This window comes from Sceloporus undulatus, chromosome 2 (genome assembly GCF_019175285.1).
Source record: "Sceloporus undulatus isolate JIND9_A2432 ecotype Alabama chromosome 2, SceUnd_v1.1, whole genome shotgun sequence".
Classification (NCBI taxonomy): Eukaryota; Metazoa; Chordata; class Lepidosauria; order Squamata; family Phrynosomatidae; genus Sceloporus; species Sceloporus undulatus.
The window spans coordinates 62,133,066-62,159,368 of NC_056523.1; the positions used below are offsets into that span (position 1 = coordinate 62,133,066).

Sequence of the window (26,303 nt, forward strand, 5' to 3'; positions counted from 1 at the left end):
GAAGGATAGGAAATAAATGCCTTGTGGAGTTAAGCATTACAAATAACATACTGTCTGCATTTAGGCATCATACTAAATCAGGACAGGCAAACCTTATGACCCCTAGGGCCTCATGCAGTACTGGATGGTGAGTTGGGTGCCAGTGAGGCAGAGAATTAAATGTTGTTGCCCTCTCAGCAAGCCAAATCCTATTGGAAAGAAGGATGCTGCCTTTGTGTGGTTCTTGACTCGCCATCCAGCTGTTGGACAAGTACTGTACTGGAAATCCAGTTGCCCTGGGAAGGGAAGAGTGTAGGAATGTCTTCACTTGCACATTCTGTTTCCCACTCCTAGAAATACCAACATTCCCTCATTCCTAGTATTATGTGGCATTTGGGGAGTGGCAGCAGTGACCCTGGACACCCAGAACCAAGAGCCATCTAGTATGATGAGAATGAACTACAGTACATACATCCAGCCTCAAGTTGTTCAACTCTCTGGCTCTTCTGGTGCAGCAACAAAGAGGAGATTGAAGTCTTTGCATCCAATTTTAAGCAATCATAGTTTAGTGTGATGACCAAACTCTGCGAAGTTTAACATTGGTTTATTTAAACAAGCCAACATAATAACCTGTGGATTGATAATGGCTAGCTTCAAAGAGTCTATACTTAAGTTTCATTGCAGTTTATGTACTTCAAATGGCATGGCAAGGTAAGACTGCATCCACATTTTAGAAGTAATCCAGTTTGACACCACTTTAACTGTCATGCCTCAATACTTTAGAATTTTGGGAATTATAGTTTGTTGTGGCACCAGGGCTCTTTGATAGATAAGACTAAATGTTTCACAAAACTACTGTTCCCAGAATCCCTTAGCACTGAGCCATGACAGTTAAAGTCATGTCAGAGTAGATTATTTCTACAGTTTGGATGCAGCCTCAATTAATCTAAACAGGCAGCAGAGGCTTTCAGACACCTTTTCTCAACAGCACTGGAAGAGGTTGGGGAGGCATGAGCCTCCGGACCGATGTAGCTCTTGTTCATTATGCTACATAATGGTATAGTGCAGGAGCAGCATATTTCCAGGAGTGGGCCACTGTGCTACCACGACTACAATCAAGTAAGAAGCAATTTTCCTTTAAAACAAGGTACACAGGAAGCGCACATCTAATTTCACCATAGTACAGCTCAGCTGCAAAGTTCATACTGCTTGCATTCCTTGTTTTAAAGGAGAATTGCAGCATCATTGCCAAATTTCAGTGGTCAGAGGCATGGCAGCAGATTTGGTGGCAACACTGGCAGGCATTCAGAAGCAAACAGGTCTTTTGTCACTCATCCCTGCTTAAGTGCAGCAACTAAGTCTGCAATCCTATATCCGGTTACCTAGAAACTCCTTTGAACTCAGTAGGATCTTTGAGTAGACGCATTCAGGTTTAGCCTGCAAGTCATGTTTTTTATTTACTTTTGTGAAACTGGCTGTAGGGATTATTATCACAGTTGTTAAAATCTAGGATATGCCATACTGTATTCCATTAGATTTATCTGCAAATCCACATGGATGACCTTGTGCTGCTTGGCTATCTAAACCAAAGTGTTGTGCTCAAATTAATTATGTTCATTATTCTATTGACCAAAGAGCATGGATGTTTGTACAGATATATCTCAGTTGACAAAATGTTCTTAGGCATGCTTTAACAGAAAATTTAGTAGCAAAAGCAGAAATAACATGGGAAGAATGCACCACTATGAAGAAAAACAGTTTAATATGAACATTTTCAACAAACTTTTTATTCAAAGTTACCAATATGCACATGTGAAATGAACTAACCAGGTCAGGTAAGCCTTGCACAAGTCAGCAAAAAAAAAAAAAAAATCCTGAACTTTCTAGAGATCACTTTAAAACTTCCAGAATTTTTTTTGCAAATAATACCCTTGCAAATATACTGAAAGAGCCAAATAAATGTCCTCTTGTTCTGCCTAGATAATTTGTGGTTCAAAGGGCATTTCTACTGATTTCCGAGAAGCTTTCAGTTACATTTTCATGTAGAATTAAAGCTATGCTCCAAAGTTTCTTCATTGTTATAACAACCAGTTAATACATCTGCTTTAAAATATTTGAATTTCAAATTAAGGTGTTTAGGCTGCTGCCACACTGCAGAATTAAAGCAGTTTGACACCACTTCATTCTCCATGGCTCAGAACCAGGAGCCTGGTGGCACAGTGGTTAAATGCCTATACTGCAGCCACTCACTCATAACCATAAGTTGAAGACCAGCAAAAGAGCTCAAGCTTGACTCAAGCCTGCATCCTTACGAGGTCACTAAAATGAGTACCCAGATTGTTGGGGCAAATTAGCTTGCAGTAATTAGGCAGTATGAAGCGGTATATAAGATGAAGCTTGTTTGTTTGTTTGTTTATGGAATTTGGGGATTTGTAGTCTTTGTGACACCAGAGCTCTCTGACAGGGAAGGCTAAATATCTCTCAAAACTACAAATCCTAGAATTCCATAACACTGAGTCACAGCAGTGTTAAACTGATCTACTTCTGCAGTGTAGACACAATCTTGCTTTAAGTACAAATGTTCTTTTTTAATTTAAATCAATGGAGTAACCATCACTAATGGTATATGTACAACAGTCTTGACTTTGAGCTAGTTCCCAGTTCCAAACAAGTTCCAAGTTCTTTCCTGCTGGAGGGTAAGGAGGAGAAGAGTGGTATGGTATCCATGTCAAAACACGGAGGACTTTTTTTCCTGCTGAGCTCTCAATAGCAGAAGGCCAAAAAAAGACGCTGATAAGCCTTTGATTGGTTAGCAGCCACTTAATTGAAAGAAGTATATGTCTTGCAAATACTTGCTATGAAAAAAATGGACATGTATGTTTTTATTTATTTACATTATTTCATTTTTATGCCACCTTTCTCCCAGAAAGGGACCCAAAGTGGGCTGGAGGATAGACCTTGTCTGTTTTTTAGGTGTGAGGTGCTAGAAGTAGGAAATCTGGCTTGTTCTGTTACTTCCTTCCTCAGTGTATAGTATAGTCAGGAATATCAGTCAAGCATGTGTGCAAGAGCAATGTTTGCACCACTGTTCATTTCAGTGGGAGAATCTCTTGATGTACATACATACAGTACCATGTTTAGATGGGGAAGTATTTAAAAAGCACCGTTTGGCTGAAGGCAGCAGTACTGGATTCCATCTTGTGTTTCAATGCTGTGCCTAACAGGGTTCAGTAAACTGGGCCTGCACATTCTTGGTGTTAAACTTTATTTTAACATGCTCATAACATTTTTAACATGTTAAACTGTACACATTCAGTAATTTGTGTAATTTAGTATTAACTTTTTGTACATTGTCCTTTTCCCCCCTCCCTTATTTTTTAAACATAGGTTGCACAGAGCATTGAAGATCACCATCAAGAAGTAATTGCTTTTTGCCGAGAAAAGGGTTTCCATGGCTTGGTTGCATATGATTCAGATTACGCATTGTGCAACATCCCTTACTATTTCAGTGCCCATGCCCTTAAACTGAGCCGTAATGGAAAAAGCCTCACGACAAGCCAATACCTGATGCATGAAGTTGCCAAGCAACTGGACCTGAATCCAAATCGGTTTCCTATTTTTGCTGCTCTTTTAGGTAGGTGGAATGACACATGGACTTCAACATTCAAAGTCATATTTAAAATGTGTTAATTGAAGGACTATGTTTTTCTAGACCTATTTATGAGATGTTTGTCCTCTTGTGGTTTGTATTTTCAAGTTTGTGGATTTTGTTATGGCATATGCACAGTAGTGCAAGAATCAGGATGCTCGGCCCCCTTCTCTGCTGGGAAATAGTTTTTTGTGGGTTTTTCAGGCTATGTGGCCATATTCTAGAAAATTTTCTTCCTGACATTTCGCCAGCATCTGTGGCTGGCATCTTCAGAGAAAAACTATGGATGCTGGCCATGAAAGCCTTCGACTTCACAGTAGTGCAAGAAATTTTTATCTAGTACTTCACAAGCACTTTTGCTTGGAAGTAATAATCATGTAGTTATGGGGGTATCTGAAATAGATCTGCAGTCCTAGAAATAATTGTTTGGTTGCAGAACTAAGAGATGTAGAAACGGCTGTCTGATAAACATGTTTCTGAACAAGAAGATACTAGGAAAATATACTATAAATGCTTATTACTACATTCAGTTATTGTAGCTTCACTAACAACATAAACTCTGAATTTATTTAAAAAATTTTTTTTTAACTGGGTGTGTCTTCAGTAATGCCAAGTTCTGTTTCAAGGTTTTGCTTTATTAAGCACACGATAATTACATAAAGCACACAGTTTTAAATGTTACATATTATATATTCTAGGTAATCATATTCTACCTGATGAAGATTTGGCTTCATTTCATTGGAGTTTACTTGGTCCAGAACATCCACTAGCCTCCCTTAAGGTATAACTTTAATATGATTTCAGGTATTTCAACTAATAAACTAGGATAAAAATGAGTTGTCACATAGGGTACCTTTTAATATTGGATTTTTCCAACCTTAAATATTGGGTGCCTTTGATAAAAGTTTGATCCAGAGTCCCCTTAATCTAAAGTACAGTGCCAGGACTATGCAAGATTACAGTTGATACTCTTTAAGTTTGTTTACACCTGTGCTAATAGCTAGGGTAACAGATACCCTTCATTTGTATTTTTCTTTTTCATTTTATCATAAAAGCACCAGTTATATTTTGCAAAACTGGCTGTATTTTCTCTTTCTTCCCTGTATTCATTACTTTTTGATTGGTAGTTAGCAGTGAGAGAATAGAATTTATCGTAATCTGTATACCCTTGTTCTCTACAATGGAATGGAGAACTTTTGTCCCTTGAGATGTTGTGAACTATGACTCCCACAATCCTTAACTATTGCCTATGTTGGCTAGAATGTCTGGGAATCATCTATAGACCTGAAGTTTCCTCATCCCTGCTCTGATTTACAGGGCTGTGGAATTGCTAGTTTGGAAGCTGTTATGAGGATATAATTTGTGTACAATTTGTGATGGTTTAAATATCAGAAAGAACAGGCTTAGGATTCCAGTTCTCTGGGCAAATCTGAAGTTTGTGAGATTTAGCAGGGCAGGTGCACCTGGAGGTTTATTCTTTTAGTTTGAAAGGACTATTTTTCACTTGCTGCATGGTAGAAAAATATTTTTAGTTAATACAAATAAAACTAGTTTTGTCATTAAAATATTATACCATCTTACTAGTTATCAGTATGGAAGATTAAGAGATGATAAACAATTACTTAGGCGGGTTACAGACTGCCATTTAGGATGCACTCAGCGCGTCCTAGGGTTAGGAAGGGTTGCCCTTTCCTAACTGGCCCCATTCCCAACATGCGCGGAGCGCGTCCTAAATGGCAGCACCCATCCACATGGGCGCTGCCATTTTTACGTCTTGGATGCACAGCGTCCAGTGTGGCGCACCGGAAGTGACGCCGTGAGGGCGCGCTTCGCCCCTTGCGGTGCCACTTCCGCGTTTTGAAAAGGAGCGCCATTTCAGCGCTCCTTTTTCGCTGCGTCCGGAAGCCTCACGGTCTGGCCACTGGGGCTTTCCTCTGCAGCGAATGGCGGCGGTGGCAGACTGCCCGCTTTAGGGCGGTCTGTAACGCACCTTTGACATGAGAAATAACTCCTTGACTTTCTTAAATTCTACTACTTTCTCAGCCTGAATAAACAGCTTATAGAAACAGTCGTGGTACTGGAGTTAACTTTAAACAGGGCAAAAGTGTGACATGAATTTTTGACAAGTTTGTTTTATCTTTCATTGCAACTGTATAATGCTTTTTTGTTGTTGCTGGTTGCATGAGCATGTGTATGCTCAAGAAAAGCATTTTGACTCCTTTTTAGATAGTGAATGTGGAAGAAACCATCATATACTAACAGCCCAGTCCTTATCTTGTTTACTTGAAAATCAGTTTTGCTGACATTAGTGGAACTTGCTTTCAATTAATTGTATTTTAGGATTGTAGCCTTAAATGAAGGTTGATTCAGTGCTGTGCGTTTCCCAGGGTGTTGGGATGATTTTCTCTCCTCCTTTGAGTGATAATTTATATTCAGTGTTTCATAATCATCTGAAAAATAAAATAAACTCTTGGAACAGAGCCATCCTTGGTTTGCTCCAACCTGCAGCATCACAGGTCATGACATTCAAAGCCGTCACACATAGATAGGCTGCTATGAATCTGCATGCAGATTGCTGGGCTTCACATTCATTCACTTTATATTAAATACAGTGGTGCCTCGGGTTACGAAATTAATTCGTAACGCGGCCGCTTTCGTAACCCGAAAAGCCTTCGTAAGCCGAATTGCCATAGGCGCTAATGGGGAAAAGCCGCGATTCCGTGCGAAAAAGCCGAAAAAAGCACCAAAAGTTTTTTCGTAACCCGAAAAAACATTCGTAACCCGAAACAATAATTCCCTATGGGATTTTTTCGTATCCCGAAAATTTCGTAACCTGGGTATTTCGTATCCCGAGGTACCACTGTAATGTGAGTAGTGTAGATGTCATTCATCATTTGATTGGGAACATGAATCAAATTGCTTTAGTGTGCATGTGTGTGTGTGTTTTTTTATTTTTACATAGTTTCACCGGAGTTATTCAATACAACTGACCATTGGAAATGCATTGCAGACAGGGTTAATGTGTGTTGGCTTATTTCTGAAGTTCCTGTGCAAGGGTGGGGAACCTTTTTTCCAACTTTTGGGCCAACATCCAATTCAGCAAAGGTCAGGTCTAATTCTTTCTGATATGGTTAGTTCCCCATCAAGCATACAAAGCACAGGTCCTGTCCATGAATGTGTGTTGAGGAACAAATTGCAATGTAACAACTTTCTGGGCAGCTAAGGACTAGGCTGACTCTATACATCAGTTTCTCTTGTTTTAAATAGCCTCTTATCTTTTCACATGGATTGGCAATAACAACAGAAGAAGGTTGCAGGTAGGGTTGAGAACCTGCTTGTGGGTAAGTGTGCCTGTGTGCACTCGCCTCTTTGTGTCTGTCTAGACAGACAAATAATATAACCCAGGTGGCTCAAGCTGGTGAGCTGCCATTTGCAATACAGATGAGCAAAACAATTTAAAGTCCACTAGCAACTCTGATAGGAGATGCTGCTTTTTGCTTGCACAAATGTTAGTAACTTAATGGTTGAAGTGGCTGTGTCAGGCCTGTGTGTTGTTACAATATCTGCCCTTTTGATGCATAAAATGGAGAGGAAAGTTTCTTGCAACAAAATGGATTAATCTGTTAAGGGAGCTTTATTCCTGCCCATTGTTTCCTATATTTGTTCTAATGCATGAATGGTTTCTTTTGATTCAATCTTGATATCCTAGGTACCTCTTTCCACCCCTTGATTTAGGTGTGTTGTGTGGGCATACAAGTAAACAAGAGTGGTTTACTGATCCTATGTAGTTTGGCCCTTAGGCTGCTTTTAATGCTATACATCGAGATTCATGTACATTTCTGTTTTGGCATAGATAATGTATATCATGGTAATCAGAAGGCCTCATGCAAGTTTATCAACATCTGTAAAAGCAGGAATTGGCATTTTTATTATAGATCTAACTTGCAGCCTAAGCTTTGCCATGGTTAATATTCCTTCTTGTCTCATGGAGACTAATGATGATGATGAAAGAATGGAGGGAAATAGTGTTTTAACATGTTGGAAACAATGGTGGAGGAAGTTTCTTTGGGTCATTATTTCCTGGGAAGAAATGGAAACCTGAGTAAATGCAGTCCTGATTTGGTCATTGTTAATTAATTATTGATATCTTGATTTTTTTGGGTCAGTCAGCTGTTAGTGATACTTTATTATTATTATTCTTTATTTATATAGTGCTGTAGATTTGCACAGCGCTGTACATACAAACAATAAATAGATAAGAGCAAACCTGCCTATGGCGTACAATCTAGGAATAAAATGGTGTATGAGAATAAAATAAAATTCAGGATAATAAAATATACATTTTACATTATATAAAATTTTAAATATTCTTTTTAATATGTTATATTTGCAAACAAGCTCCCTGACATGTGGGATATATATTTACTTAATAAAGAAAAAAAAGTTGAAAGTTACTTTTGTTAACTTTATAAATCTTGGAGTAACAAGAACCTTGTGTGTTAGTTTATTTCTTATTGACAAAGTGAGCTGGAACTATGAAAACAATCTCTTATAATGTACTTCTTTTAGGTAATACCCTGCAAAGCATTATCCTTCCAGTGTAACTGTTTATATTACATTTTACCATTCTCTCCTAAGATGATAATAAAATATTTGATTTTAGATGAGGTTATCTTTTCCTTCCTCCTTGTTCCTTTTCTGGGTCTTTTAGCAACTGTCCTACCTGCTTGACCCTGATGTCTCACTGTCTCACAAAGGAACCATGATTAAAAGTAATTATATATGGTCTCTGCTGTGAAACATTTAGTGATTTGCAATACTTTTTTAAAAATTATATTTCTGTATTTAGTTGCTGGGGCTCTATAAGCTATTAATAGGAAAAAAGGTAATACAGGAATGCCTCAATTCAGGAAGTAGATGTGCTCCTGGGCGTTACTTCTGTAGCAGAAACTTTGGTACCAGAGGTAGAAATAACATGGAAAGAATAGAGAAAGGTCTCTACAACAGGCAGAAGAAGAGCAGTTCAATATGTTTCAGCAAACTTTTTATCTAAACATAAAAATACGTACATGTGAAATGAAACAACTAGATGAAGTAATCCTTGCATAAGTAAACAGAAACATTTTCAGCCTTCTAGAGACCAACTGAAAGGTTTTTTTTTCAAAATGCAACCAGGGATATGTTTTCTCCTTTCACCAGCCTTTCACCCTTTTTTTATGATTTCTGTTTTGGTGGTCAGATGTATAGATCTATATACTTTTCTTTTTTCTATTTTTAAAACATACTGTGGGGAGATGGCAAGGCAGGTTTATGTCCCTTTTGCATTTCAAACATGTTCACTAAGTGATTATGGAGGGAACTGTTGTAACTAGACACACACAGCTACAGTAGGATTGGCTAGAGTAAAATCCCACTTTTTCCTACCTTAATCTTTATTATATTGCATAGTGCAGACATACTGCTGCGACCTGACACTGAAAATCTGTGCTTCTTCAGCCCTCTTTCATCATGCTCCCAATGCCAATGCTGCTGAAAACCTTCCAGATAGAGAGAGAGGTGGATGAAGCTTTATAAAAAAGAAGCTTCTTTGTCAGAGATTTTGTTAACTGAGGTATGCCTGTATACATAAACTCTAAAGTAGATGAAGAATCTTGGAGTAAAATGGAAAAACTAAAAGACTGGCAGATTTTTTTTTTAATAAAAAAAATACTTGATGCCAAGAATATCACCATATAGACACCAGGTATAAGTTTCTGGAGAAGGTTTTCTTTATGCTGATAGCCTCTTTCCTCATTTGGTGAGGGCATCTGGAGAAGGAACTCAGACAATAACCTGAAGTCCAGCTAAGTATTTAGAGGGAAAGATGCTCCCAAATGGCAGATCACAAAGCACTGGTTTAATATGACCATACCACCCATTTCCATTTAACAAGCTTGCTGACCTGCATCAGATCAGATGTTTCCATATGATTTTCAGAGGCAACCTCTCATACATTGCATTGTAATAATTCAATCATGAACTTAATGAGCATGGGTAATTGTAGTAAGGAGATCTTTGTCTGACTAGGGTTGAATTTGGTATATCATCTAAATCTGCTTTTTTAGAAAGCTTTTAACCATGGGGGATGGTCACATATACCTCCAGTGTTTTCTGAACCAAAGAGTGCTCCCAGACTGTAAATTTGATGCTTGAAGAGAGAGAACAATTCACAGCAATACCAGCCAGCCAGATAATCTAACTCAGTCATATTGGAGTGAGATTGCAGTTTATTGGCATTGGTCCACTGCCACACTGATTTGGAGCATCTACATTGTCATTTGGACTGTATGAAATGGAGAAATAGAGTTGAGTGTCATGTGCTTATTGTTGGCACCTCAGTCCACATCTCTGGATGATAACCTCCTCATCAGTTTTTAATAGCATGGGGGAGAATAGTCGGCGTGGTGTAGTGGTTTCAGCATTGGACTATGACTCCTAGTAAACAGGGTTTGAATTGCCACTTGGCCATGAAACCCAATGGGTGACCCTAGGCAAATCACACTCTCAGCCTCAGAGGATGGCAGTGACAAACCTCTGAAGAAATGTGCTAAGAAAAGCCTGGGACAGGATTGCCATAAGTTGGCAACAACTTGAAGGCACACAGCAACAACATGAAATAGTATACAGCCATAATGTGCAAAGTAGTAAACCCCCCCACCCCCACCCCAACCCCAGAATTACTATCTAGAATCAGCTCTCTTAATAAGAGTGAGGCCACTAGAATACAAACCTCCAATCCAGGTTTTCTAGAATGATATAGTTATTCAAAATCTCCATGAGAACCATCAGGGCCACACTTCTCTTGTTATATTCTCATGTGGTAAAAGTAAGCCCACAGGATAACTAGGGTTGTTATTGTTCACACATTTTCACATGAGTCCTAAAACTCAGGTGAGGTGGATGTAGAAAATCAGTTTCAGCTAAAAATAGATGGAGTTTACTGGAAAGCACTTGCTGAAGCACCCTATATAGGAAGGGGATGTTAGCAAACGAGTCTACAATTGTTTAGATTGTCAAGTTCATGGAAGGTTTTTCAGGGCCATCCTGATTACAATTTCATGAAGTGCTTTATTCCTTTATGAAGTACCGTATTTTCCTGCGTACAAGATGACTTTTTAGCCCAGGAAAATCTTCCCCAAAGTCGGGGGCCGTCTTGTATGCCGGATAGCCGCTGGGTCCTAAAGAGAGCCCTCGGTAGGAAAGCTTCTCCCAAAGGCAAAGGAGCGTCCTCCTCCGTTCCTTCCTTCCTTGGCTTTTCCCCCTTCCTTCTCTCCCTTTCTTTTCCCCTCCTTCCTTCTCTCCTCCCTCCCTCCTTCCCTTCCTTCCTTTTCTTCCTTTTCTTCTCTTCCTTCCTTCTCCCTCCCTCCCCCTCCCCTGTCTCCTTTCCCGGGGGCCCTGACTCTGAGAGCGAGGCTGGCTACAGAGCAACCAATCCTGTTTGAATGGAGTCACACTAACAGCCAGTCAGATTGAGGACAGTGGTCGCGCCCCCCAAACTACAATTCCCAGGATTCCTGGTTTTTCAAGGGAATTTCAGGGGAAATAATATATAATAATAATAATATTGCCTCCACATTTCCAGATCCCAGCCCCAGAGAATGAGTCTACAGTTATCAGTGTTGCCAATTCTGCAGGTGCATTTGGATTTAATAATGATAACAATAATGGTGATGATGAGGATAGAGAGATGATCTTGTAGCACCTTTGAGTCTACTGAAAGAAAAGTTGGCAGCTTTCCTAGACTTAAGTGTTACTTCCTCAGATGCATGGGAATTGTGTTCATTGTGGCACCAGAGCTCTTTCTCACAAACTACATTCCCAGGGTTCCCTAGCACTGAGCCAGGGCAGCTAAAGCGGTCTCAAACTGGATTATTTCTGCAGTATGGATTGGACCTTGAGCATTTTAATAACCAAGGTCCAAACACACTGCAGAAATATCCAGTTTGTGACCACTTTAACTCTCCTGGCTCATTGCTAGGGAATCCTTGGAATTATAGTTTTGCACCAGAGCTCTTTCTGATAGAGAGAGGCTCAATGTCTCACAAAACTACACTTCCCAGGGTTCCCTAGCACTGAGCCAGGGTAGTTAAAGCAGTCTCAAACTGATTATTTCTGAGGTGTGTCTTGGATCCAACTCAGGCTGCATCTTCACTCCAGAGACCAATCCAGTTTCATACCGTTTTAACTGCCATGGCCCAGTGCTATGAATCCTGGGAATTGTAGTTTGTTGTCACACCACAAGTTTGCTGAGAGAGAAGGTTAAATGTCTTAGAAAACTAGAATTCCCAGGATTCCATAGCACTGAGCCAGGGCAGTTAGAGGGTGTCCAACTGGATTATTTCTGCAGTGCAGTTGCAGCCTAACACATTTTGTTTGGCACAAAGCTTCCTGGGCTTTGATTCCAATAGGGCCACTTGAACTGCCACGGCTCCTTCCATACAGAATCCCTGGGGGTTTGTAGTTTGGCAGTGCCCCCCCCCCTGCATCTTTGGGCAGAGAAGGCAAAAGACCTTATAAAACTATAAATCCTGGATTCCAATAGGATGGAGCAGCAGCTCTTAAAGTGGTGTCAAAACTGCATTAATTCTAAAGTGTAGATGCACCAAGAGGAAGGGCAGGAGGAGTTGTCGATGGTGGGTGAAATAATGTTGTGTATTGCTGTTATTTCAAACGTGGAACCATCCTCAGAGTGTAGTGGAGTCTCCCTCCTCCTCCCCTTCTTTTCTTCTTTCTCCTTCTCATTTTTTCTCCTCCCCCCTCTTTCTCCTCTGTCGCTGCTGCTGTTGTTGTTGTTGTTGTTGTGTGCCTTCAGCTCCTTTCTGACTTATCGTGGAAGAGATGGGTAGTCTTATACAGTGAGTATATCCCAAACACTCTATTTTAAGTTGTAAAGTTCGGGGTCGTCTTATACGCCCAGTCGTCTTATATGCCGGAATATACGGTAATTTATTCTTTTATTATAGGAAGAAAGGTTTAAATTTTAAACTTAGTAGCCAAGGGTCTTTGAATTGATCTTCAATCCTTTTTTATTAATGGATAATGGTTTCTTAGATTCACATTTATTGTTAAGCTAAATAGTTTTTTTCTAGAACATAAATATAAAATAAACTTACATACATTCTATGCCCTCTCACCTCTATTTTGAATAGACTTGATGTCTGCCTGTTATGACCACTTGTTCATTTCTAACATAATTTGAGTTGGAATTCTTCATATACAGTGATTTGAATTAATGCTTTTTATGAGTAACCAAAATCAGATATTGTTGTTTTGTGCCATCTGGTCGACTTTGACTTATGGCATCCTTGTCATAAACCTTTCTTGAGAAGATTTATTCAGAGGTTTGTCCTCACCTTCCTCTTAAACTGAGAGAAGGTGACTTGCTTAAGTTTCTATGTGAGTTTCTAAGGGGATTTGGACCTGCTAAGTCTATGCACACTGGCTCTCTGTTAGTTATATTGTACTATTGAAAGTAAAGCCTTATTTCTGCTTTTCAGAATGCTGAATCCTGTTCCTACTGATAAGGCATTTATTCTGTTGAGCATTTTATCTATAGTTTCATTACACCAGTAAAATCGAGAAAGATCTCCATTTGTTCTTTCTGGCTTGGTTGCCCCATTTGATATCAAAACTTTGGATCACCAACTGCATGATTTTACCTTTCTCCTCTCTAGCTCATTCCATTCTTGTTTATCCTATTGTGGAGGTAATTTTATTTATTTATTTTATAAAGTTCCTTCTTTGCTTTATGCAGTGAGGAAGTTATAACCTCATCCTTCTGCTTTTTTCATCTATATTATTAAAAGCAGTTATATAAAGTACTGCATTTATTTATTTTTGATGAGCTCAAAGCACACTTGTCTGTATTTTATACTTTGTCCTTTTGCATTACCTACAAATCAAGAATGGTTTTGACACTTATTAAATCCTGAATGGTATAAGTACAGAGGGACTGTTTCCTCTTTTCCATTTTGACAGAACATTTCTCCCATACTTGTTTGGCATTGTTATTTGAGAACAACCCAAATGCCTTGGAAGTTTTTCATGTGCTTTCTGGTTAGTTTTTAGGTTTGGGTTGTTGTCAGAAAGTTTTCAAAGCTGCTTATCTGAACTTTTGTTTAAAGTCTGAAACTAAGAAATATGAAGTCAGCTCCTAAGAAGCCTTTTAGTTTTGAATGCTTTCTCTGCCTTACTTTTCTGAGGCAAGAATGGGTTAACTTCACTTTTGTGTGATTGACTTTGCTCTACTACTTGGTAGAATTTCTCTGACACACCAATGTGTTTAAGGTATCTCAACTGTTTAATGTATCTTAACTATTCAATTAAAACACTCCTGAATACATACTGTTGCTTAAGAACATAAGAAGTGCCCCATAAAGCCATATATATGTTTTCTTTCAAGAATCCCAGCATTACCAAAGTCAGAAATTAACAAGTAGTCTTAGATGATGTGTATCATCCTCCCACTCTCAACTCAAAGTCTAGAAATATATTTTTTAAAAAATTAGATTGATGCTTGGATGGAACCTGTATAACAATTTCTCCATCCTTGTGACAGCAGCTAGTGAGTAAGTATGCATTGAAATGGAAAATTCAAGTTTTAACTTGAGTCACCACCACATCCTATCTCAACAGGCCACACAGTCCCCTTTCTGATGTTATATAGATGTGGGAAGCATGTTTTCACATGTGCTTTGCCTCCCTGTAGTCATTAGGAGGTCTGAAAACAGCAATCTTGCATATACATGGATGTGTATAAGACTCCATCTTTACAACTGGGGACTATGGAAAGGCAAGTTTCTCAATTTGATTGCAGGTGAGGCTTTTTCAGCATCATTGGAAAACTTGCCTTTTCAGGATTTCTAGTAATGAGGATGAAGCCATGTGTGTGTATTGATATACAAGGGTACTCTTTACAGATCATATTACACATACGTACATAAGATGTCAGAATATGCAGTTTCTTATTTCTGCCACCAGGGCCATCATATTGTTAGATCTGATTCACAAAAAAATGAGCTTCTGACAGGTCCCATCAGGTCCTACAGTGTGCCACAGTTCTGTTAAGAACTCTGTGTAGGAATGCAAGCTGGATGTACATGACTACACAAGGGTTACACAAGCATATAGCGTAGTTCTGTCTTTCTGTTTCTTGTCAGAGTAATTGTATTCTTCTGTTCTGTACACTGGCTCACTCCTTCATCTTGTGTGCTGTCTCTTGAGTTTCCAGTATGTTCATTCTCTTTCATCCACTTATCTGTTCACCATTTATTTTCCATGATCCCTTTTGTTATCTTTATTCCTATGACACCATTACCACCTTTGCCCTCCAGTATTATGTTATGCATTCCCCACTGTAGTCTTTCTTTTCATAATATGTCATTGCTGGAAAATGACTCCTACAGATAGTACTGCAAATCTCAGGATTGAATCTGCAACCTGGGAAGAAATGCAGATTTCTAAACTCTGCCATTTCAGAGTGCAGATGGGAGACTGCACCTTTTTGTGTGCCCCATATGGAACAAATGTGTCGTACATATCAAAATAGTATGATAAAAAAACATGCTTGTCTATGACCTTTTCTTGCATCCTAGTTGTGTATGTACAGAAGGTTCATCACCTGTAGTTTGAAATGGTACAGTTCAGTAAAGTGGGTAATGAAGTTTGTTCATTGCTCTGATTATCTCTATTGCTTAGAACAGGTGTAATTCTGAATAAAAGAGATGCAACATAATAGGCAATCATTAACAGATAGATAATTAAGTGAATTTGGAGAGAGCCAGCATGGTATAGTAGTTTGAGAGTTGGACTATGACTCTGGAGACCAGGGTTTGAATTCCAGCTCAGCCATATAAACTCACTGGATGACCATGGGCAAGTCACGCCCTCTCATCCTCAGAGGATGCCAGTGGCAACCCCCCTCTGAAGAAACTTGCCAAGAAAACCCTATGATAGAATTTCCTTAGGGTCGCCATAAATCGGAATACAACAACAAGAAGGGAGTTATCGGTGAACGAGTTGCCTGACTTGCCTTGCCAAAATATAACACTTGTATGATTGTATAGCAGTAGTGTCTCTAGGGGTCACAGGTGACACCTCAAAGGAGTGGGGAGACCCAATCGGACCCTCCTGGTTCCTATGTTGCCGTGGCTCAGTTGGGTGAGATAGCCAAGGCATCAGAGGAGCAGGGACAGAGCACACCTCTTCCATCCCTTCCTACTTCCTCATTTGCCCAACTGCCTACCTAGTCCCCAGTAGCCCTGGGTGGACATTTGGGCAGGTGGCATGTTTGGGTGTGCAAGAACCTTTTAAAATGTAAATGTAATGAGATAAATTAACTTTTAGATGGGTATGCACTGCTTGTTGTACTCAACACTTCTACAGAGTGAAGATACAACCGTTCAGTACTACCAGTCTGTATGAAGTATTCATCTGAGAAATTCTTAACAGATAGCCATGCCTGGAAAATGATGCAAAGAGCTTTTGAAACAGAGTTTTGAAAAGTATGAATTTTTTTCATTTTAAATCTTGGAAAAAGTCACAGTCAGTCTGGAAACTTGGTAGAAGTAGTCACTCTTAGCTTTCATCTGCAAAAAGGGGTTCAAAATTAGCTTTGCTTTCCATGTTGTCATGTTGCTGAATCTCCTGTGTTGTCATTTATCACTCTCCTTCCTTTTTCATTTATATGTCATAATGATCAGTTTTGCATAGTAACTTTATTAAAACTAACTTTCATTCTGCCGCTGTCTATGTGAGCTTATACATTTGTACTGGTTCTTGTTTGTTTTACTTATTTTTCTTTGAAGGAATCTGTAACTATTTTGTTTTACACACACACTCACATTACTTTTTGGATAGTGCACTGTAACATAATCTTCTCTTCAGCTGTATGTCTTTCATGTACTTCATGGCATCTTCGTTGTGCTATCAGAAGTGTTTGAGGTTTTTCTTCTTGTAGTTATAGAATAAAACTATTCACTGCCTGTCTTTTTCAGCCACTTAATCTGCTGCTGCTGCTACTTTCTTTTGTGGACTTCTCGGTTCGAGTTACTGGGTAAAAAAAATTAATCTTCTCCAGGATTGCAGAGTTCTCCTTTCAAACTTCCATTTTCCAGGTGTGATGTCACTTCCTCCTCCATACTTATAGTGCTACCGAGATTGATTTGTTAAAAAAACAGTCTTCAGTACCCATTTGAGTGTGTTTTGTAACTGATGCAGTTAACTGCTTTGTTAAAGCATTTATATGTTATGGCTGCAGAAACTATAATAACAAATTCAGACATTCATTTCTATAAGAAATATGTGATCAGAATTGGTTAAACTGCCTTTAATATTTAATTAATAAGAAGACTTCCAGAGTATTTGCCATTCGGTCCATCTGAAGTTAGTCTTGATGTTGTATTTCATTGAAATTCAGTTATAGACAAAAATATAGCCATCTCTTTCATATTAAAATTAGAAGGGCCTCCAACAATCAGTTTCTTTTCTGATAGAAAAACAACCAAGCTCTGTGTATTCTGAATCTAAGATTAGACATATGATTACATTTTAATGGTTGATTTCTTCTCTTTAGCTTACATGACTTCTTCTCATTACTTTGAAGGCAGAAGTGGACAATAAATGTAGTAAAACTTGATATAAATGCGTAATTACTGTTTTAAAATTATTTTTCACCTCACTTTTCTGAAGAAGGATTGACAGTCAGGTGAATTTTTTCCTCTTAGTGTAATTAATGGTTTTGGAGCATGGCCTTCCATTTGGTGAGATTCAGTAGGTCACAGATTGTATCTGAGTTTAGTAGCCAGCCAGAATATGTTAATAGTGCCTTTTAATAAGCATAGAACAACATTTCTTACTTTTGAAAAACTGAACCCTGGTTTAATCTCACATATAATTAAGTGCCAGTACTGTAAAAGGATTTGCAAGGTATATTTTATTTTATTTTATTTTAGTCCCACCTTTCTCCCAAGTTGGGAACCAAGGCAGTGCATGCACACGCGCGCACACACACAGTAAAACAACACTTTCAAAATCAATTAAAATAGTCCAATTAAAACAGTAAAAAGTTTTTAAAAATACAATTTTAGCATAGCTGTCACTCAGGTCCAAGTCCATTCACACTTAGATATAAGATACTTCTCCCTTTCCCAATATTCTTTGTAGTTGGAGTACACAACCTCACTCCTTAGACCAGTCCTCTACTGTGCTTCCTCACTTTTTTAAACAAAATTTTACAATATTGCTATCTTTTCATTTCTTTTTTTTATGCGCCCCCCCCCCCCCCGCCCAACCATGATAGGTAGCTACAAGAAAGCTGTATAAGTGAAGTACACTGTTCCCTTGGTATCTGTTGGGGTTTGGTTTCAGGACCCTCCATGGATACCAAAATCTCAAGTCCCATTATATATAGTGTCATAGTAAGATGTTATCCCATTTATAAAATAGCAAAATCAAGGTTTGCTTTTTGGAATTTAGAATATTTTTGAATGTTTTTAGAATATTTCAAGCCGTGAATAGTTGTGGATTATGTGGATAAAGAATCTGTGGAGATGGAGGGCCGACTTCAAATTGTTGTTGAGGTGCTATCATTGGCATCAGATGCTGTTAGTGTTTCCATTCAGCACATGCCCTCAAGCCCTTGCCCTAAGTTTAGCCCTACACACGAGCACAGGCATAGGCCTAAATCTGTTTACAGAAGTAAAATTTTATGGTTGTTGCAGAGACTCTATGATCTTATTAATCATGATCCAAACAGCCAGACAGCAACATCATTTTAAAAATGTTCATGTACAATGTGTTTCAAACTGAGATAACTTTTATTTATTTAAGTAGCTATGCAAACCATCAAAATACTCCACATAGGTAATATCTGAAATTGTTGCAGTTACCTTGTAGTATAAGAGTAGGACTGTCTGTGGCCCTCTAGATACTGACTATTGCTCAGCAGCTATAACCAGCATATGGAGTGGTGAAGGATGATGGAAGCTGCAGTCCAACAATATCCAGAAGGCAACAAATACTAGCTTGAAAGTATGCAGTAATATTCTTGGCTCAAACCCTTGATAACAAAGCTATTATGACATTATTCTAGCACAGATACAGTGAGAAAAGGTACTGTGTCTTTTAAAAACAAGTAAGTGTGCCTTTACAACATTAGATGGCAGCATACAGCATAGGAAGGAAAATGTGAGATGCTACTCAAAACACTGGTTTTAAATTTGCATTCTGTGTAATCGATAAACTTTTTGGGCCTCTTAAATACTTTTAGGGCTTTGAATCTTTGTATCCCACATGAGGCAATCTTCTAATGATCATAAAATATAAAATGTTAACAACTATAATTATTACCAGGAGGTACCCTTCTCCTTTGGCTGTTGCCTTCATGTTATAGTAGCTGAACGGTTTTACATCCACACTAATCTGTTTAAAATGCAGTCTTACAGTGAGCTATTTTCTACAGAGAATTCCTTTCTTCAGAGTGAATAGTGGTTGCCCTGCCATCCAGTTTTCTGAATGGGCTCTACTGTTCCTTTGCTTTTCAGGTAATATTTTTGTTCTTAGATTTCAGATATGTTTACCTCCCACACCCAATCATCATGCTGGAGCCACTGGAATTATATAGATGGTTTAAAAAACTTTTTTTGTTTAGTTAGTCTTATCTCCTGATTTTCTAGACAAAAGTGTTGTTGAGACTTTTTGCATGCAAAATTTATGCTGCTGTCTGAAATTCAGGGTTACAGCCAGCAGGGTTAGCCTTCTGAAGTATTTACTGTTTTGATGTTATACTTCTCTGCCGTTCTTTCTTCCCCATTCCATCAAATTATGTCATGAGGCAATATAAAAACCTTTGTTTTGCAATGCTACTTTTAATTCTCAGTTATCCAGTAGTGCCCGCTCCCCAAATTTGCCTTTACAGGAAAACTAAAAATTGCACAAAGCTGCCTTGTGCAGAATGGACTGTTGACCTACTTAGTCAAGAATTGCCTTTTTCATCAGACAATTGCTTTCCAGGATGTTTCACTTCTCTTTCTACTTGATCCTTTTAAACAGAGATGCCAGAGACTGTGATAAGGACTATCTGCATGCAAACTGTATTGTTATCTTTCCCTCCTTTCTATACACTTAACCTAAATTTGAAAGTGAGCCTCTTATACTCAAGAAATGTAGTCTAAGGCTCTGAATGCACAGCCATGATATGATGGGTCACCAGTGTTGTATCCTGGCTGGTGGTCCATCTTGTTAATTCCCTCAGCTCTTATCTGTTCCACCCAGTGATATTACTGGGGGGAGGGGGTGTAGATCACATGGGGTGACATCACACAGGCCAGGTGACACCTGGTTGGTCCCTCCTCCTGCTGTGTGTGTGTGTGGGGGATATGGACCCTTCTCTGCTGCCCCTCTCTCCTTCCCTGCTACCCTTGTGGTCTGGGCCAGTGAGCCAAGGCAACAGGGAAGAAGAATGAGTACATGCACTGTGTGCCGCTCCCACATTCCCTGGGGCTTTGGCACCAGGAAAAGAAGAGTGTTCATGCATCCCCTCCAGTTTTCCCCAGTGGCTCAGCTGCCGGATGCACCCCCCCGGCAGCCCTGGATGAGCAGTTGGGTGGCTGGTGGTCCCCACCCTACACCACCAGGCACCCACACTGTATAACACCAACATTAGGGATGCCACTGGGTCCGGCACAGATCAGATGTCTTGGAGCTGCTGCTGCTGTTCTCAGTGAAGAGCCCCACTGCAGCCTATAGGGACAGAAACATAGCAGGGGCACCGTGAATCTGGGCTGCATCAATAGAGGTATAGAGTCTAGATCAAAGGAAGTAATAGCACCACTCTATTCTGGTTTGGTCAGGCCTTACTTGAAATACTTTGTAGAGGTCTGAACATCACAGTTCAAAAAGAACGTTGACAAGCGGCCATGTGTCCAGAGGGGGGTGGCTAAAATAGTGAAAAGCCTGGAAACCATGCCCTATGATTTTTCAACTTAGGGAGCTGAGTATGTTTAGCCTGGAGAAGAGACAGTTGAGAGATGATATGATAGCCCTGTTTAAGTATTGGAAGGGATGTCTTATTGAGGATGGAGCAAGCTTATTTTCTTCTGCTCCAGGGACTAGCACATGGAGCAACAGATTCAGACTACAGGAAAAGAGATTCCATCTAAACATTAGGAGGAACTTCCTGGTGGTAAGACACTCCCTCAGAGAGTGGTGGAGTCTCCATTGGAGGCTGGATGGCCATCTGTCAGGAGTGCTTTGATTGTTTTTTCCTGCATAGCAGGGGATTGGACTGGATGACCCTTGAGGTCTCTTCCATCTCTATGATTCTATGGCCTGTTACAGACAGCCAAAATAAAGCTGCTTCGAGTCACAGTGGAGGCATGGTGTTTCAATGATGCATGCGTCCTAAGAGTCCAGAAACCACACCAAAACCACACTCCAGTCCTTAGGGCTGGAGCGTGGCTTTGGTGCGACTTCTGGACTCTTAGGACGTATGCATCATTGAAACACCATACCTCCACTGTGACTCGAAGCAGCTTTATTTTGGCTTTCTGTAACAGGCCTATGTTAGCAGTTGTAGTGCAAAGAAAGAAGTTGCTTGAACATAACTGAAATATCAGTGGCTACTTTGTTTCATCAGATTAGGTTTAATGATTTCATTTTACACTTTTTAAAATATAAGTGAGCTCTGATTCCAGCAGAAGAGATTGGAGAGGCTTCTGGTTTTTAAATAGACTTAAAAGGGATCTTGTGATTTTATTCAAATTATTTGAACTCTGAAAGACTTCAAAGCATCTAACAAACAATAACATAAAGTACCATGAAAATATGCTACCTAAATGAAGAGCTGCAGAAATGAAAACAACAAGAGGGCATTTAGTAAATGAAACAGTAGCCATCAGCAATTAAACGTTCCAAAAGCATTTTCCAAAAAGAGAGTTTTTACACTGTACAGTAGCCCCTCCCAGTTTGTGGGGATCCATCCCCCCCGTGTAAATGGCGACTCGCAAATAGTCGAATCCCAATTAAAATAACGGTGCCCACGCAGGTGCACACCGCCATTTTATCCCTCCCCTCTTGTCCCTCCTGCAAAGAGGGAGACCATGGACTCCAAGTCCATGAAAAGGAAGGGACTAATGTACATTACATTGTAATGAAAAACCCAGAATGAGATAGCTATATGAGCTTCATGAGTGAGTTCCAAACTTTATTGTCAGTTCTAATTACAGGTACACTTCAGTTAGCAAACTGGTGTGCTTTAGGCATTACTTCTTTAACAGAATTTTTGATAACTCAGGCAGAAATAACATAGAATGAACAGGGATAACTTTCCATACCACAAAAGAAGCCGAGAAATTCAACATACTTCAACAAACTTTATTTAATGCTAACAATATGCACATGTGAAAGGAAACACCCAGGTCAGGTAAGCCATGCATAAGTCAACAAAAAACATTTTGAACCTTATAGAGACCACTTGAAAGCTTCTTCCAAAATGCATCCAGAGTGGCCAAGCTTGTACTTTTATGCTTTTTTATATATAAATATGCTGGATGTAGCTGATGGGGCAGGCTTATCTCTTCGTTTCCTTGTTTTGCTCAGTAGAAGATCCCGGGGGCAGCTGCTACTTAACCTTGCCTGTTGTTGGGAGACACACATAGCTACAGTAGGATGGGCTACAGTAGGATCCCATGCTTTCCCAGCTCAAGGTTTATTTCATTTTTTGATGCAGGTGTGCTACAGCAACCTGACACTGAAAGTATGTTTCTCTTTCACCATCCTCCCATGTCAATTCTGCTTTTAAAATTCTTCTAGAGAGATGATGAGAAGGAAAATTGGGCTGGTTGGGAATAAGAAGAGTTGGTAAAAAAGATCTTCTTTGTCAGATGTTTTGTTAACCGAGCCCCCTACATGTGTCAGCAAATTGGGCTAGGCTCTCCCATACATTGGCATGGACATGAATAGCTGCCCTATTTGAATTGGGCTCCAAATTTTTTGGAAGACTTCCTGCTGACAGCTGATGATGTGTTTGTTGGCTTCTTTGGTGCAAAAGTCCATGGCAACAAGTGGTAGACAGTGGTGCAGGAGACAAGACTAGCCCTGTGACTCTGGCCATCACATAATCCTATTTCACGTGATCCAGACTAGAAAAGCTTTGGTTTTTGCGAAAGCAAAATCTGCCCATAGCTCCTGAAGTAAAGCCCTGCTCTTTTGCATTGTTGTCTTGCTAAGTACCATGAGGGAGAACTAAATGAATACTGTATATACTCATGTATAAGTTAGACATTTTGGTAAATAAAATGATGCAAAAAACCCAAGGTCAACTTATCCACTGGTCAATATACTGTAAGTACTGCACTTTAACTCTTATCAAAAAACGAACCATCCCTTTCTCTAGTGAAGAAAGGCAAGAGCTTAGTCTATCCTGGGAGCACCTAAAAGAAGCACCAACTCCCTCTACACACTTTGGCAACACCATTTCTGAGCTTTTTGAAATATCTGGGTGGGAAAATGGTGATGGTGGTAGCTCCTTGATGCTTCTCATCAAAAGTGCACCAAGAGAAATCAGGCTTTGAAGGATTTGAATAAGACATTTGTGTATGTTTGTCAGCTTTCATGGGTTAACATAAGGCAAAGCTATCACATTAAAGTTAAAGGCTATCTTCACGGCTAATGTAGTTATTATTGTCTTTGCTTTACCTTTTCATCCTTTCTGATACATGTGCATTTTCTTAGCCCTGCTCACACCTCGTCACCTTCCCAAACATTGTGCAGCTACAATTTATTATAGTTCCCTCCTCATCCATCCAGCCTTTGGGGTGAGCAGAATTTTGTAGGTTCTTTGGCATCGTTTTCCTTTGCTTCATCCTTTACATTCCCCTACGTTTTGCCCTCAGTTTACCCACAAGTCATAATCTATATCAAAATCCATACCTTTGGTCCCAAAACCTGCCCTCAGTTTATACATGAAGTCAGTTTATAGTCAGGTATATATGGTGATTAAAGTATATACATGAAATGGTATACTTTTACCATATATGGAATGAGAATTTCCAGATGTCCAAGCGGGATTCAGGAAAGGAGGAGGAATCATATAGCAAATACAGTGGTACCCCGGGTTACGAATTTAATTCGTTCCGCCGCCGCATTCGTAACCCGAAATGCTTCGTAAGCCGAAAAAGCCATAGGCGCTAATAGCGAAAGCCGCGATTTCGTGCGAAAAAGCGCCGAAAAGCACCAAAAATTTTTTCGTAACCCGAAATAACCTTCGTAACCCGGAACAGTTTTTTTCTATGGATTTTTTTCGTAACCCGGAAATTTCGTAAGGCAGCGCATTCGTATCCCGGGGTACCACTGTATACGTTGGATAGTGGAATGTATTAAGGAGTAACAAAAGAAGTTCAGCTTATACTTTACAGACTGTAGCAAAGCATTTGATTTTATAGATCAAGAAACTATGGATAACTCTTAAAAAAATTGGTGTGCCATAAAATTTGATAGTCCTGATACATAATCTGTACTCAGGAAAAGAGGCTATTGTCAGAACAGAATATGGAGAAACAAAATGGTTTCCAATTGGAAAGGGGGCAAGGCAAGGCTGTATTCTATCATCTTAGCTGTTTGATTCATATGCAAAGAATATTATATAAAAATTAGAACTGGACTCAGAGGAGGGAGGTATGAAAATTTGACGAAGGAATATCAACAATCAAAAATATGCAGATGACACCTTAATACTAGCAGAAAAAAAGAAATGATCACAAGGGCCATCCAGTCAAAAGATTGTTGAAGAAGGAAACGGCAGAAAGCACAAAGGCAGGTTTAAAGTTGAACGTTAAGAAAACAAAAATTATGACCACAGACGATCTACGTCATTTTAAAGTAATGATGAAGATATTAAAATAGTTCAAGATTTTCCATACTTGGGCTCAATCATCAATCAAAGCAGAGATTGCAGTTAAGAAATCAGAAGAAGACTACGACTTGGAAGGGCAGCTATGAAGAAATTAGACAAGACCCTGAAGTAAAGATATATTCCTAAATACAATTATAATAATAATAAATATTTATTTATATCCCGCCTCTGCCAATTGAGGATTGAGGCGGGTAACAACAAAGAAAACACAATATACAACCATAATCAGGCCCAAACTCTGCCTGGAAGCAAAATACAATTGTCTATGGCATTGTAATTCCCATTTCTATGTATGGTTGTGAAACCTGGACATTGAAAAAAACTGATAGGAAAATTTTTTAATTCATTTGAGAAGTGCTGGAGTTCTGAGAACACTGTGGACTGTTAAAAAGAGCAATGGATGGGCCCTGGATCAGATCAGGCCCAAACTGCCTGGAAGCAAAGATGACTAAATTGAGGTTGTCATATTTTGACCATATGAGAAGAAAGGACTCACTAGAAAAGGCTGTAGTGGGCTCTCCCCTTATGCAGGGGATCCGTTCCGGATCCCCTCACATAAGGGGAAATCCACGTATGCTTGCACCTCATAGGAAACAATGGGGTGTGGCAGTGCGTGTGCCATTGCTTTTATTGTCACACTGGAAGTCACATATAGTCTGCCTGCATATGGTGCGGGCGCACTGTAGAATGCTTGGTAAAGAGGAGGGCAACAGGAGAAGAGGAAGATTGTATTCCTGATGGAAAGACTTAATCAAACCACATCTATGAATCTGCAGGAGCTTAGCAGGCTAGTTAAGGATAGGGTGATTTGGGGGTCGCTGGGGTCAAAGTTGACTTGAAAGCAGTTGACCTCAACATGACAAGCTAGTTGCTTTTATTTATTTGAGATTACACCAATCGCACATAAATTTTTATCTAATTCTCTCTCAAAATTATTGTTTCTGGTACCCTTGAAATCATGTCTCTCCAGCAGATTTAGAAATTCAGGGTTGTTTGTATTTTATCTCCACACACCAAAATAAATGAAATTGATTCCCCCCCTCTCCTTTGACTTCAAGAGAAGCCTCCTGGTAGCTAAGTGGTGGCATTCATTGGAGGGTTTTCCCCCCTACAGCTATTAAAGATCACACTGATTATTATAGGGAATGTATGTTCCTGTGGAAGAGATTTAGAGATGTAAAGTTTCTGGAAATTTTGATGGCATGATGGAAAATATTTTAAACTAGGAAATTTTTTTTCTCCGAAAGAACCTAAAAAGTTTTAGGAAATTGGAAGAAAATGCCATTTTAGCACTCCTTACAGATGGAAAGCCACATTGGTCCTTTGGGAACACAAAATGTGTTGTCTGTAACTTGGGTTGGAATAAAATTATTACAATTGATGTATTAAAAATACAATTTATTCAGAAATGAGTTTGGTTTTATTTATTTTCTTTCAAATGGATCTACAGTGTGATGAACTGTAAGAAATAACTGAACTTAGTGGAACTTCCACTCTTTGATTGTGTCAGTATAGACAAGCAGTAAGGCTAGAAGAAACATTAATAAATCAAAGAAAATTATTTTGTCTCCCTAGTCCTCCACAGTGTCAAACAGACATAAAGCACTCATTCCCATAAAAAAAGCAACTGGGCAAAGGAAACCTGGGCTATTAATTACAATTATTTTACATTATACAGTATAGTAGTTTTTCTTGAGCTATCTGATGTGTGGAGAACTGCCTTTA

At 39.3% G+C, this 26,303-nt stretch overlaps 1 protein-coding gene across 2 annotated transcripts in view; it reads left to right on the plus strand.

The window, feature by feature from the left end:
• FAM120A (family with sequence similarity 120A) overlaps window positions 1–26,303 on the plus strand; it is a 106,746-nt gene that overhangs the window by 6,702 nt on the left and 73,741 nt on the right. For both annotated transcript variants that reach the window (XM_042452894.1, XM_042452895.1), the window contains exons 2-3: window positions 3,367–3,613; window positions 4,327–4,409. In XM_042452894.1, the coding sequence (XP_042308828.1) occupies window positions 3,367–3,613; window positions 4,327–4,409 (330 nt within the window). The remainder of the gene's footprint in view (window positions 1–3,366; window positions 3,614–4,326; window positions 4,410–26,303) is intronic.